The sequence below is a fragment of the Euleptes europaea genome, chromosome 7 (assembly GCF_029931775.1).
Source record: "Euleptes europaea isolate rEulEur1 chromosome 7, rEulEur1.hap1, whole genome shotgun sequence".
Classification (NCBI taxonomy): Eukaryota; Metazoa; Chordata; class Lepidosauria; order Squamata; family Sphaerodactylidae; genus Euleptes; species Euleptes europaea.
This window is the reverse complement of record NC_079318.1, coordinates 97,977,424-97,989,908: the sequence shown is the minus strand read 5'-3', so window position 1 is coordinate 97,989,908 and position 12,485 is coordinate 97,977,424. Positions and strand designations below refer to the sequence as shown.

General features: G+C 48.0%; 1 protein-coding gene across 2 annotated transcripts in view; it reads right to left on the bottom strand.

The window, feature by feature from the left end:
- The window catches only part of CELF3 (CUGBP Elav-like family member 3), an 88,040-nt gene that overhangs the window by 17,509 nt on the left and 58,046 nt on the right, over positions 1–12,485 (bottom strand). The window contains exons 3-4 of one of the 2 annotated variants that reach the window (XM_056852387.1): positions 849–897; positions 431–559 (exon numbers count right to left, since the gene is read on the bottom strand). In XM_056852387.1, the coding sequence (XP_056708365.1) occupies positions 431–559; positions 849–897 (178 nt within the window). The remainder of the gene's footprint in view (positions 1–430; positions 560–848; positions 898–12,485) is intronic. The other variant, XM_056852388.1, reaches the window with a different exon arrangement.

Sequence of the window (12,485 nt, the reverse complement as noted above, 5' to 3'; positions counted from 1 at the left end):
TTGTCACTTCCAGGTAGCTCTAGGAATCAGCAGGAACCGTGAGGTCAGAACTTCAGGTAAGTAGGCAAGGCCTTCTTTTTCTTTTTTCTCCTGGATCACTGACACCCCCCCCCCGCTACCCTCCCGTAGATTTCCAGACACCTGGCAACCCTATACGAATCCTTCTAAGAGTCACAGCATTGTTCTACGTGGTTCTGTAGCATCCAGTCTGACTGGTAGTAGCTCTCCAAAGTTTTAAGCTCCCTGAGATCCCTCAACTAGGCGTGCCCAGGATGGAACCGGGGACCTTCTGTGGGCAAAGCAGATGCTCCCACAGGAAGCCACAGCCCCTCCTGCTTCATATGGCATCATTCCTCCTGCCTTAAGCTACTGCCCAGAACAAGGACTCCCTGTCAAAGTCAAGGAAGGACAACCGCCCACATCCGCTCACCTTTGCTGGTGCCGTCGGGGCCACGGAGAACCGTGCACTCGTCGATGCTCCCGAAGGGCTCGAACATTTTCCGGACATCCTCGTCGGTTTGCTGCTTACCCAGCATTCCCACAAACAGCTTCCTGTCTTCTGGAGAGGGAAACAGGAAGTTGCATCGATGGAAGACATCCGTGGGGAAATCTAGCCTGCAAACTGGCCCATCCAAACATCTATTTCTGGAGAACTCATCTCGGGTACCCTTGGGTTTTACTTTAAACCCTTTGGATTTGACGGTCCAATTTTGTTTCTTTAAACAGGGGAGAGACCATTAGGAGAATGAGACCTGATCAGAAGCTGCAGCCTTACCATCAAACAAGGCTGGAAATTTGGGTTTGGACTGTACTACCCCTACTCCCAAACACCTCAGACGGGGGCGTACCTCCTCTGCTTTCGCTGTCCGCTGGTTTCACCTGGATTGGTCGGTTCATCTGAAAGGAGAAGGAGATTGGCTGTGAGAATGGACCCGAAGACCTTCTCAGGAATAGAAGGATGGACCCTCCACCTTTCATGCTCTCCTGATCTGAAAGAACCATTCAAAGGCATGGTTTTCACAGGAATCAAAGGAACTCTTTCGCTAGCCAGAAAAGATGCAAGCGATCCTGCAGGAATGATCCAAGAGATCCCGGCTTCCAGTAATAGATGACGCGAAGTCCTTTTGGCAGGAGTACTCTTGAGTTGGAACGGGTACAAGGAACAATCCCTTACGGATTGGACTCAACCCAATTTCAGCCTCTTAGAAGGGAGAAACGCTTTTATTTACCCATTATGATTTTTATGGGTTTTACCATTGTTGATTCTGTTGTGTTTTTCATGACTTATTTATATTGTAAGCCGCCTTGAGGGAGAAAGGCAGCAAATAAATGTTTGAAATAAATAAACCAATAAATAAATCTTTGTAACGTTGCAACTTTTTTTGGCTCGGCATCTGTCACGAGCCTTCACAAGCCTTTGTGGAAGGCAGAATCAAAACGTTTTGAATAAAAAAGTCGCGTGCAAACTACAAAGAGCCCCTATTCATCTGAGATTGGTGGCGGTGGAAAGTGCTGTCGAGTTGCATAGAAGCACAGAGCTGGAAGGGACCCCAAGGGCCATCTAGTCCAACCCCCTGCACACTGCAGGAAATTCAAAGCTACCTCCCACCACCACCACTCCCCCAGTGACCCCTGCTGTATGCCCAGAGGAACCAGGATCCCTGGGCCAATCTAGCCTGGAGGAAAATTCTCTCCTCACCCCAAAGTGGTGATCGGCATTACCCTGGACAAGTAAGAAAGGGCCACGAGAGCCAAGCACTGACTCATCCCTTCCTGCCCTCACTCTCACGATATGCCTAAATTCACAGAATCAGCACTGCTATCAGATGGCCATCTAGCTTCTGCTTAAAAACCTCCAAAGGAGAGGCTTAATCCACCTCCCAAGGAAGTCTGTTCCACTGAGGAACCGCTCTAACGGTTCGTACGTTCTTCCTAATGTTTAGCCGGAAACTTTTTTGATTTAATTTCAACCTGGTTGGTTCTGGTCCGACATTCTGGGGCAACAGAAAACAACTCGGCACAATCCTCTATTTCAAAGCTTCTTAAACTGTGGGTCTGTAACTGAATGTGGGGGTTGTGAAAAATTTGGCAACAGTAAAAGGTTTCTTTATGATTTATTATCAGTAAATGTTTGATTTGTATACCTATTTTGTATACCCGGGGTCACGTAAACATTTCTTGGGCAAGAAGGGGTCGCGAGCGGAAAAGGTTTAAGAAGCCCTGCTCTATATGACAGCCCTTCAAGTACTTGAAGATGGTTCTCATGTCCCCTCTCAGTCTTCTCCTCTCCAGGCTAAACATATCCAGCTCCCTTCAACCTTTCCTCATTGGACTTGGTCTCCAGACCCCGCACCATCTTTGTTGCCCTCCTCTGGACACGTTCCGGCTTGTGAACATCCTTCTTAAACTGTGGTGTCCAAAACTAAACACAATACTCCAAGCGAGGTCTAACCAGAGCAGAGTAAATCGATACCATCACTTCGCGTGATCTGGACACTATACTTCTGTTGATGCAGCCCAAGATCGCATTTGCTTTTTTAGCTACCGCATCACACTGCTGACTCATGTTCAGCGTATGATCTATTAAGACCTTTAGATCCTTTTCACATGTACTACTGCCAAGACAAGTCTCCCCCATCCTATAATTATGCATTTGATTTTTCCTACCAGCATGGTGTAGTGGTTAAGAGCGGTGGTTTGGAGTCTAATCTGGAGAACCAGGTTTGATTCCCCACTCCTCCACATGAGGGGCGGAGACTAGTCTGGTGAACTGGATTTGTTTCCCCACTCCTCCACATGAAGCCAGCCGGGTGACCTTGGGCTAGTCACAGCTCTCTCAGCCCCACCCACCTCACAGGGGGTCTGTTGGGAGGGGAAGGGAAGGTTTGAGTCTCCCTTAAGTGGTAGAGAAAGTCGGCATATAAAAGCCAACTCTTCTTCTTCTTCTTCTTCTTCTTTTCTTCTTCCAGAACTTTACATTCATCTCAGTTGAAATTCATTTTATTAGTTTTAGCCCAGTTTTCCAGCCTGTCAAGATCATCCTGTATCTTGGCTCTGTCTTCTACTGTATTTGCTATTCCCAGTTTAGCATCATCTGTAAATTTAATAAGCATCCCCTCTATTCCTTAATCCAAATCATTTATAAAGATGTTGAACAACACAGGGCCCAGGACAGATCCCTGAAACACTCCACTTGTCACTCCTTTTCAAGAGGATGAGGAACCAGCTTAATCAACTTATGATGACCCCGTGTGGGGTTTTCAAGGCAAGAATAATAGAATCATAGAGTTGGAAGGTACCACCAGGTTCATCTAGTCCAACCCCCTGCACAATGCAGGAAATTCACAACTACCTCCCCCCACACCCCCAGTGACCCCTACGTGCCCAGAAGATGGCCAAGATGCCCTCCCTCTCATCATCTGCCTAAGGTCACATAATCAGCATTGCTGACAGATGGCCATCTAGCCTCTGCTTAAAACCCTCCAGGGAAGGAGAGCCCACCACCTCCCGAGGAAGCCTATTCCACTGAGAAACTGCTCTAACTGTTAGGAAATTCTTCCTAATGTTTAGACAGAAACAGGAGACCAACAGATGTAGTTTGCCATTTGCCTGGCTCTGTGTAGGTACTCTGGACTTCCTTGGTGGTCTCCCATCCGAGTGCTAACCGGGGCTGACCCTGCTTAGCTTCCAAGCTCTGATGAGATCAGGCTAGCCCTCGCTATTCAGGTCAGGACAGTTGAGGATTAGGGGATGGGAATTTTGCATGAGACGAGGGCGCGTGTGAATCCCAAACAGGTTTGAGCTCCATCGTTTCAGTGGTATCAGAAATTATCCTGGACATTTCGCCTGTCCCCTCTTTTTCTTCTTCTGCCACCATCACGCCTTTCTCCAAAGAAGCCTCCGTCAGCAGTGGAAGTTAAAGCCTGCCCAAAACGGCTCTCTGCCGCTTTCAGGATTAGAAAGGGCTAGATTATCTCAGCAGGCAGCTTGGGCCTTCTCCGGTAAACGCATTTGTAATCATATTAAAGGGAAGCAGCGCTGGCGGTGGCCGACGAGGTCCTCAGAATGCCCAGCGGCAGATAGGGTTGCCAACCTCCAGGTACTGCAGGAATCTTAGGCAATGATTAATACAACACAAAACAGTGAAACATCAAGGTGTATTCAGTGCATATATATGTGGAAAAAGACAAAAATACAATTATATACAAAATTACTTCAATAGTCCACAACGGTATGCAAAAAAATGTTTCAATAGTCCACAAAGGTACATTGATCCAAGAAGACTCTAATAGCTGGTCACATGAACTCAGCAGATGTGTAGAAAACTGTTTACAAAAAGGAAGACGATAGTTTCATTCTTCATCAGTTCCATTCAATTCACGTAATTCAAAATGCACACAATGAGTACAGGGAATTCATTTCTTCCCATTTGGGATAGATCCTTCAACTATATCCATTAGCAATTGCAGTAGTCCATATGACTTAAACCAGGGGTCCTCAAACTTTTTAAACAGGGGGCCAGTTCACTGTCCCTCAAACACTGTTGGGGGCCGGACTATAGTTTGAAAATATATATGAACAAATTCCCGGCCTCCCTTGCGCTCTCTGCACGCACAGAGGCGAGTTAATGGGGAATAAAGAGGCTGGAGTCCGTGGCAAGGGCCTGCGCCTTACAAATGTAGTGGTTAAGAGCGGCGGTTTGGAGCGGGGACTCTGATCTAGAGAACCGGGTTTGATTCCCCACTCTTCCACGTGAGAAGCGGAGGCTAATCTGGTGAACCGGGTTGGTTTCCCCACCCCTACACACGAAGCCAGCTGGCTGACCTTGGGCCAGTCACAGCTCTGTTAGAGCTCTCTCAGCCCCGCCTGCCTCACAGGGCGTCTGTTGTGGGAGGGTATGGGAAGGGTATTGTAAGGCAATTTGAGTCTCCCTTTAGTGGTAAAGTCGGCATGTAAAAACCAAGGCCATTTATGCATGGGAGGTTTTGCCTTGGGTTTGCCGTTCTCCAGATGCACATTTTCCCCATCCGAATTCTCCAAACTCTGCCCGGGGGTGGGGGGAGCTTACTTTTGAGTTCTGAGAATTCAGATGGGGAAAATGTGCATCTGGAGACCAGCAAATCCAAGGCAAAAATTCATTCTTTTTTTAGATCCATATCTAGCTGCTTTACCTGTTTGTTTTGTTACTGTAAATGCCAATAAAGGTTCTGTATTCTGTATTCCAAGGCAAAACCTCCCGTGCATAATTGGCCACAAGTCTTTTTCTTCTCCCTGGAGATATGCCCAGCCCCCCCCCCACCAAAGGGCCCCTACAATTACCTCCAGGCCACAAGGATACCCCTGGGAGGAGAGAGAGTCCCGAGCCGTGAGAACGCTGCCCGACTGCAGCCAAAACAGGAACGCCAGGGCCACGTTGGGCTGCATCGTGGAGGGCCCAAAGGACCAGGCGCAGTTGCATGGTGCTCGAGGCGGCCAGGCCCAGCCAGGGCACAAAGCTAGGCAATGGGAGAAGTCTCCCGGTGGGGCGTGCTGCGGAAGAGAGGGGGGAAACCGGGCCCAGGAAAGGGGATTTTGGGCCTGGGAGGGAGAGGGCGAAGGGGGTGACTGGGCGGCGCGCAAGGCGGCAAGACGCCTTGTGCACCCAGGAAAGAGGGTTTTGGGCTGGAGAGGGAGCAGGGAAGGGGGCGACTGGGGCGGGAGGGAGGCTTCCGGCTGGGTGCACACGGCCAGGAAGCCCAGAAAAGCTCTGGGGAGGGGGGCAAGGGGGGACTGGCTTTCTCGGTCCCCGGGCCGGACAAAAGCCCTCCAGGGGCCGGATCTGGCCCGCGGGCCGTAGTTTGAGGACCCCTGACTTAAACTATATAAAGGATATAGTTAGAATGAACAGAAGTCATTGCAAAAGTAACCGTTCCACAAGGGATACAAAAGCTAAAAGCGAACCAGGTTGGTTTCCCCACTTTTCCAAATGAAGAAGAAGTGTTGGTTTTTATATGCCGACTTTCTCTACCACTTCAGGGAGACTCAAACCGGCTTACAATCGCCTTCCCTTCCCCTCCCCACAACAGACACCCTGTGACTACTGTAGAACACGAACTTTTTTGATATATGCCACCACAGCTGCACGAGTGATATATGCAGCTAAATGGAAGACTTTGGAGATACCAGACAAAAAAGACTGGATAAAAAAGATGCTGGAATTGACTGAAATGGCGAAGCTTACAGCTCTGATAAACCAGAATGATAATGTTCAGTTTTGGGGGGAATGGGAGCCTTGGAGAATGTATTGTGAAAATCAATTTTCAATGGGTTCATTTAAAGGATACTCTTTGATCTAATCCCTTATCTATATTTTATATTAATGTTATATTTAGGTATAGTTTTAAAAATGTCGGATAGGATAAGACTATATTACTTACTTAACATAATGTTGGGATTAGTTCCATTAGCAAAAGTTTATACAATTTATTTTTAGATGGAAGTGGGGGAGGGGGAAGTCGTCTTATTGTTAAATTAGCAATATTATTAGAATTTTTTATTATTATTGTTATTATTTTTTAGTGCTGGATATTGTTTTATATGCTGATATGTTATATGAAGAAAATAAAAAAAAATATGAAGAAGAAGAAGAAGAAGAACACGACACGCAGGGCCATCCTTGACAACTGTTCGGAAACTTCAAGCGGTCCAGAACCCAGCAGCTCAGCTTTCATCAGAAACCAATGTACTTAAGCGCCATTCTCTTCAAACTTCACCAGATACCATGTTTGTTTCTGGGCTAAAATCTAGGTCAGGGGTGTCAAATTCATCGATTACAAGGGCCGGACAGGACATAAATGCCTCTTGGTAGGGCTGGGCCACGCCTTACCAGCCCACATCGGGACTGGCGGCGGGGCTGGCTCAGCTGGCGAGACCGCAGTGGGCTGGCCATCCCAGATTGGAAATGGGGGGGGGTTGCCTTGGCTGGCTCGTGGGCTGGATAAGACCTCTGCAGCCTGCGGGCCGTATGTTTGACAGCTCTGATCTAGGTGATTTCTAAAGCTTAGGCCTGGGACTCCAAAGGGAACCCTTTCCTCACACGCAAATCCCCTGTGAATTAAATTCTGCTGGCAGAAAGTTGCTTCGGGCACTAGCATTATCCGCAGGGAGGTTATCCTCTGCTAAAAATAGGGTGCTTTCCGTGGGGGGCACCTGGATTACAAAGCCCCTCCCGAGAGAAGTCTGCCGGGCCTCTCCTGTTGCCATCTGTAGGTAGTTAGTGAAATCATTTCTCTTCTGCCCGGCCAAGCTTACCGGCGGATGTCATTTTTCAAACTGCTGTTATTTTTACAACTTCATTTTTATGATAAAAGTCATTGGCTAGTTTTTATACATTTCAGATTTTTTAAAAAAATGAATTATAGAACTGTAATTAGTGTTTTGCTTTGCTTTCTGCAAAAATTACAACCAACAGGTTGGCAATAGATGGATATCTAACAAAAAATAGTTTTAAACAAGTAAAAGTTGAAAGCTGGACATTGAAGAAAGCTGATAGGAAGAAAGTAGATTCCTTTGAAATGTGGTGTTGGAGGAGAGGGTTACGGATACCCTGGACTGGCAAAGAAACAAATCTGTAGGTTACAGATCAAATCAAGCCTGAACTGACCCTAGAAGCTAAAATGACTAAACTGAGGCTGTCGTATTTTCGTCACATTATGAGAAGACCGGAGTCACTGGAAAAGACAGTCATGCTAGGAAAAGTTGAGGGCAGCAGGAAAAGAGGAAGACCCAACAAGAGATGGATTGACTCTATAAAGGAAGCCACAGCCCTCAGTTTGCAAGACCTGAGCAAGGCTGTCAAAGAGAGGACATTTTGGAGGACTTTGATTCATAGGGTCGCCATGAGTCGGAAGCACGGCACTTAACACACACATAAAAGTTATAAAGAAAGGACGCATCGCTCCGCTGTCCGGAAATAAATACGGCCACTCTTATCCTTCACTGCTCATAGTCTTTGCTCAGCCAAAAACATGTGAGACTACACAAACGTAGGGACACATAACGCATTTTTTAAAACCAGTTTAACCTATCAGGGCTTCCTCTCCCAAAGATTCTTGGGAACGATCGCTTGTTGAAGTTGCCCAGAATTCTCTATCGCTCCCCCTCGAAGAAGTGCAACTTCTAAGCTTGCATGAAAGAAAGGAACGAATTAGACAATTCATCATGTGTAGCTCGCCAACCTCCAGGTACTAGCTGGAGATCTGCTATTACAACTGATCTCCAGCTGATAGAGATCAGTTCACTTGGAGAAAATGGCTGCTTTGGCAATTGGACTCTATGGCATCGAAGTCCCTCCCCCAACCGCGCCCTCCTCGGGCTCTGACCCCAAAACCTCCCGCCGGTGGCAACGAGGGACCTGGCAACCCTAATCATGTGCCAGTAGCCAGTAAACTTTGGTAAAGTAAATGTGCATAAGTCTAACAACATAAGAAGAAAGAGTCATCCTTGGCATTTAGAATATTCAGGAATAGATTATTATCTTAGCTGGCATCACTATAGTATGGACATAGGGTTGCCAGGTCCCTCTTTGCCATTGGCGGGAGGTTTTTGAGGTGGAGCCTGAGGAGGGTGGGGTTTGGGGAGGGGAGGGACTTCAATGCCATAGAGTCCAATTGCCAAAGCGGCCATTTTCTTCAGGGGAACTGATCTCTATCGGCTGGAGATCAGTAGTAATAGCAGGAGATCTCCAGCTAGTACCTGGAGGTTGGCAACCCTAATTGGGGACATTCCAACATCATATGAAATAGTGGGTCAACTCTCTTCCGATCGCATGGACAAAGTCTATCTGAATAAGGTAAGTTCTCGTATCTACCATTTAACACCGCCGAAGGAGAGGTGTTCAAACGAGCGAGCATAAAAGCTCTGCGGTAACAAGGGACTGTCAGGTTGCTAAAAGAAGCTGGGGTCTGCAGAGATGGAAGGATACCCAAAAATTGGGTAGAGCGTCCTCTCTGAGCACGCATTATAAAGCTGGAATAATCTATTTTAAAGATATGATTCTTGATGGTTAATATAGATTCCCTTTTCCCCATACTTAATAAGGTATCCTTAGATAGGCCTTAGGTATGATAATTTCTTATCAATTTCTTGCATCCAGGAATTGCATCCCCGCTATTGTCAAAAATCACACAGAAATCGGGAGGAGGCCGAGATGTCTCGCTGGCCTCTGACCTCTGGCAAGTGCGCACAGGGAAGGGTTTTAAGGGCTCCTACTGGTGCCAACGTAGTAAACGAACACTCTGCTAATTGACTTGCCGATCGATTATTATCGCTAATGTACTGTGCGGGGGACACTGTCGATGAAACGGGGACAGCCTGGAGGGGAGAGCGGTGCGGCAAAGGCAGGCAGCGAGGAAGATCCCCCGTGAAAATATATTTGGGACTGCCTCCCTCCCCATGTGGCTACACATCAGGAATCTTGTCTTCACTGAGTTCCCCGTAAGGAAGGGTTGCCAACCTCCAGGTGGAGCCTGGAGACCTCCCACAATGACTACTGATTTCCAGAAGACAGGGATCAGCTCCCCTGGAGGAAAAAGTTGCTTTAGCGCATGGCCCCTATGTAGGGTTGCCAGGTCCCTCTTCGCAACCAGTGGGAGGTTTTTGGGGTGGAGCCTGAGAAGGGCGGGTTTTGGGGAGGGACTTCAATGCCACAGAGTCCAATTGCCAAAGTGGCCATTTTCTCCAGGTGAACTGAGTTGTATCGGCTGGAGAAAGGGTTGCCAACCTACAGCTACTAGCTGGAGATCTCCTGCTATTACAACTGATCTCCAGCCGTATAGAGATCAGTTCCCCTGGAGAAAATGGCCGCTTCGGCAATTGGACTCTATGGCATTGAAGTCCCTCCCCTACCCAAACACCACCCTTCTCAGGCTCCGCCCCCAAAGCCTCTTGCTGGTGGAAAAAAGGGGGACCTGGCAACCCTACCTCCATATGAGGACCACTAATAGGTTGCTGTTTAGGGTTGCCAGGTCCCTCTTTGCCACTGGTGGGATGTTTTTGGGGCGGAGCCTGAGGAGGGCGGGGTTTGGGGAGGGGAGGGACTTCAATGCCATAGAGTCCAATTGCCAAAGTGGCCATTTTTCTCCAGGTGATCTGATCTCTATTGGCTAGAGATCAGTTGAATTAGCAGGAGATCTCCTGCTACTACCTGGCAGTTGGCAACCCTAAGATCAGTTGTAATTCCAAGAGATGTCCACGTCCCACCTGGAGGTTGGCAAACCTAGGTCAGGAAGGCCATAAACCTAAAAGAGGCAAGTGAGACAGATGGATAAAGCCTTTTATTCAGGAATGTGTCTCTAAACTGGATAATCTGAGGGCTCTTTTAGCAGGGGTGGATTTTAATACTACATTGGCAGTCACCAAATTTATTTCCCAGTCAATTAAGATTAAGAAATACTAATTTCCTTACGGGTTATTTACTAGTTCCTTTTTATTTTGGTCCAGGGTGACATTGTTCAGGGCCGAAGTGGCCACATGAACAGCATCGTTAAAGTAAGTATGTAAAAAAGAGGCAAGTTAGACAAAAGAAGGGAGGTTTTCCAGCCAGAGATCATACGGCAAGATTGTTCCGGGATACCAGTAATTGGCTGCGGAACTCCCTCCCACAGGAAGGGGCATCCAGCGTTGTCTTTACATGCCTTCTGGTGTAAGACGAGGACGTTTTGATTCCAGAAGGCTTTAAATGAAGTTGTTCCTTGCTTTGCGGTTTTAACGCTAATGCTATCGATTGTACAGTGCTTTCCGCTCTCCATCCAACTGCATTATTTCAGGATTTATTTATTTATTTATGCTGGGAGGGCGGCTTGCAAAGGCAGAAGAGCAACCTGTCAATTAATGATCAGATAAATAAATATCCATTTCGAACATTTGTTCGCTGCCTTTCTGCCTTACAGCGCTCAAGTAGACAGACAAACACAAAGTGAGCCTTGCGTAGGGTGGCCAACCTCCAGGTACTAGCCGGAGATCTCTTGCTATTACAACTAATCTCCAGCCGACAGAGATCAGTTTCCCTGGAGAAAATGGCTGTTTTTGGCAATTGGACTCTATGGCAATGAAGTCCCTCCCCAAACCCCACCCTCCTCAGGCTCTGCCCCAAAAACCTCCCGCCGGTGGCCTGGCAACCCTAACCATGCAACTCTCAAATAACTTGAAGATGCACCGGGGACTAGTTGTGCCAGTTTTATTGTGGTGTCCAGATAGGGTTGCCAACTCCGGGTTGGGAAATACCTGGAGATTTTGGGGGTGGAGCCTGGGAAGGGAGGGACCTCAACAGAGTACAATGCCATAGAGTCCACCCTCCAAAGCAGTCATTTTCTCCCAGGGAATTGACCTTGGTCGTCTGGAAATCAATTGCAATAGTGGGAGATCTCCAGGTGCTATCTGGAGGTTGGCAACCCTATGTCCAGAGCAGGCTATAAAAATGACTTGTCGACACTAGGGTTGCCAGGTGGAGCCTGGAGTTGTCGATAGAGTTGCCAGCTCCAGGTTGGGAAATACCTGGAAATTTGGGGGGGTGGAGCCTGAGGAGGGCGGGGTTTGGAGAAAGGAGGGACTTCAATGCCATAGAGTCCAATTGCCAATGCGGCCATTTTCTCCAGGGGAATGGATTTCTGTCGCCTGGAGATCAGCTGTAATAGCGGGAAATCTCTAGCCACCACCTGGAGGTTGGCAACCCTAGTTGTAGAATTACAACTGATCCCCAGAGACAGGGATCAGTTCCCCTGAAGGAAGTAACAACTTTGGAGGGTGAGAACCGGTGTAGTGTAGCGGTTAAGAGCAGTGGTTTGGAACCGTGGACTCTAATCTGGAGAACTGGGGTTTGATTCCCTACTCCTCCACATGAGCAGCGGACTCTAATCTGGTGAACCGGGTTGGTTTCCCCACTCCTCTATATGAAGCCTGCTGGGTGACCTTGGGCTAGTCACAGTTCTCTTAGAGCTCTCTGAGCCCCACCTACCTCACAGGGTGTCTGTTGTGGGGAGGGGAAGGGAAGGCGATTGTAAGACGGTTTGATTCTCCCTTAAGTGGTAGAGAAAGTCAGTGTATAAAAAACAACTTTTTCTTCTTCTTGAACTCTATGGCATCGCTGGGCTCCTCCCCAGATTCCACCCTTCACAGGAACAGCCCTTAGATCTCCAGGAATTTCCTAAACTGGAGTTGGCAACCCTAGCAGGCATTCAGAGACATGTGAAATGGTTTCCAAAGGGATCTTCCTTTCGGGAGGAACTAGGAGGAGAGGTGATAAGGGTAGAATTTCCCACCGCAAGCCCCACCTCAAGGCTCCCCAAGGGGATCGGGAGCCATCGCCACGGTACCCTGCATCTTCCACCGCATCACCTAACTCCTTTGGCTCCATTGCCAGGTTATCTCCCGTTGCCACAGCAACCGGCGCAGCAAAGGGACCAGCTTCCCTCCGTGACGCCCTTTATTCCTCTGTACGCCACTCCTGA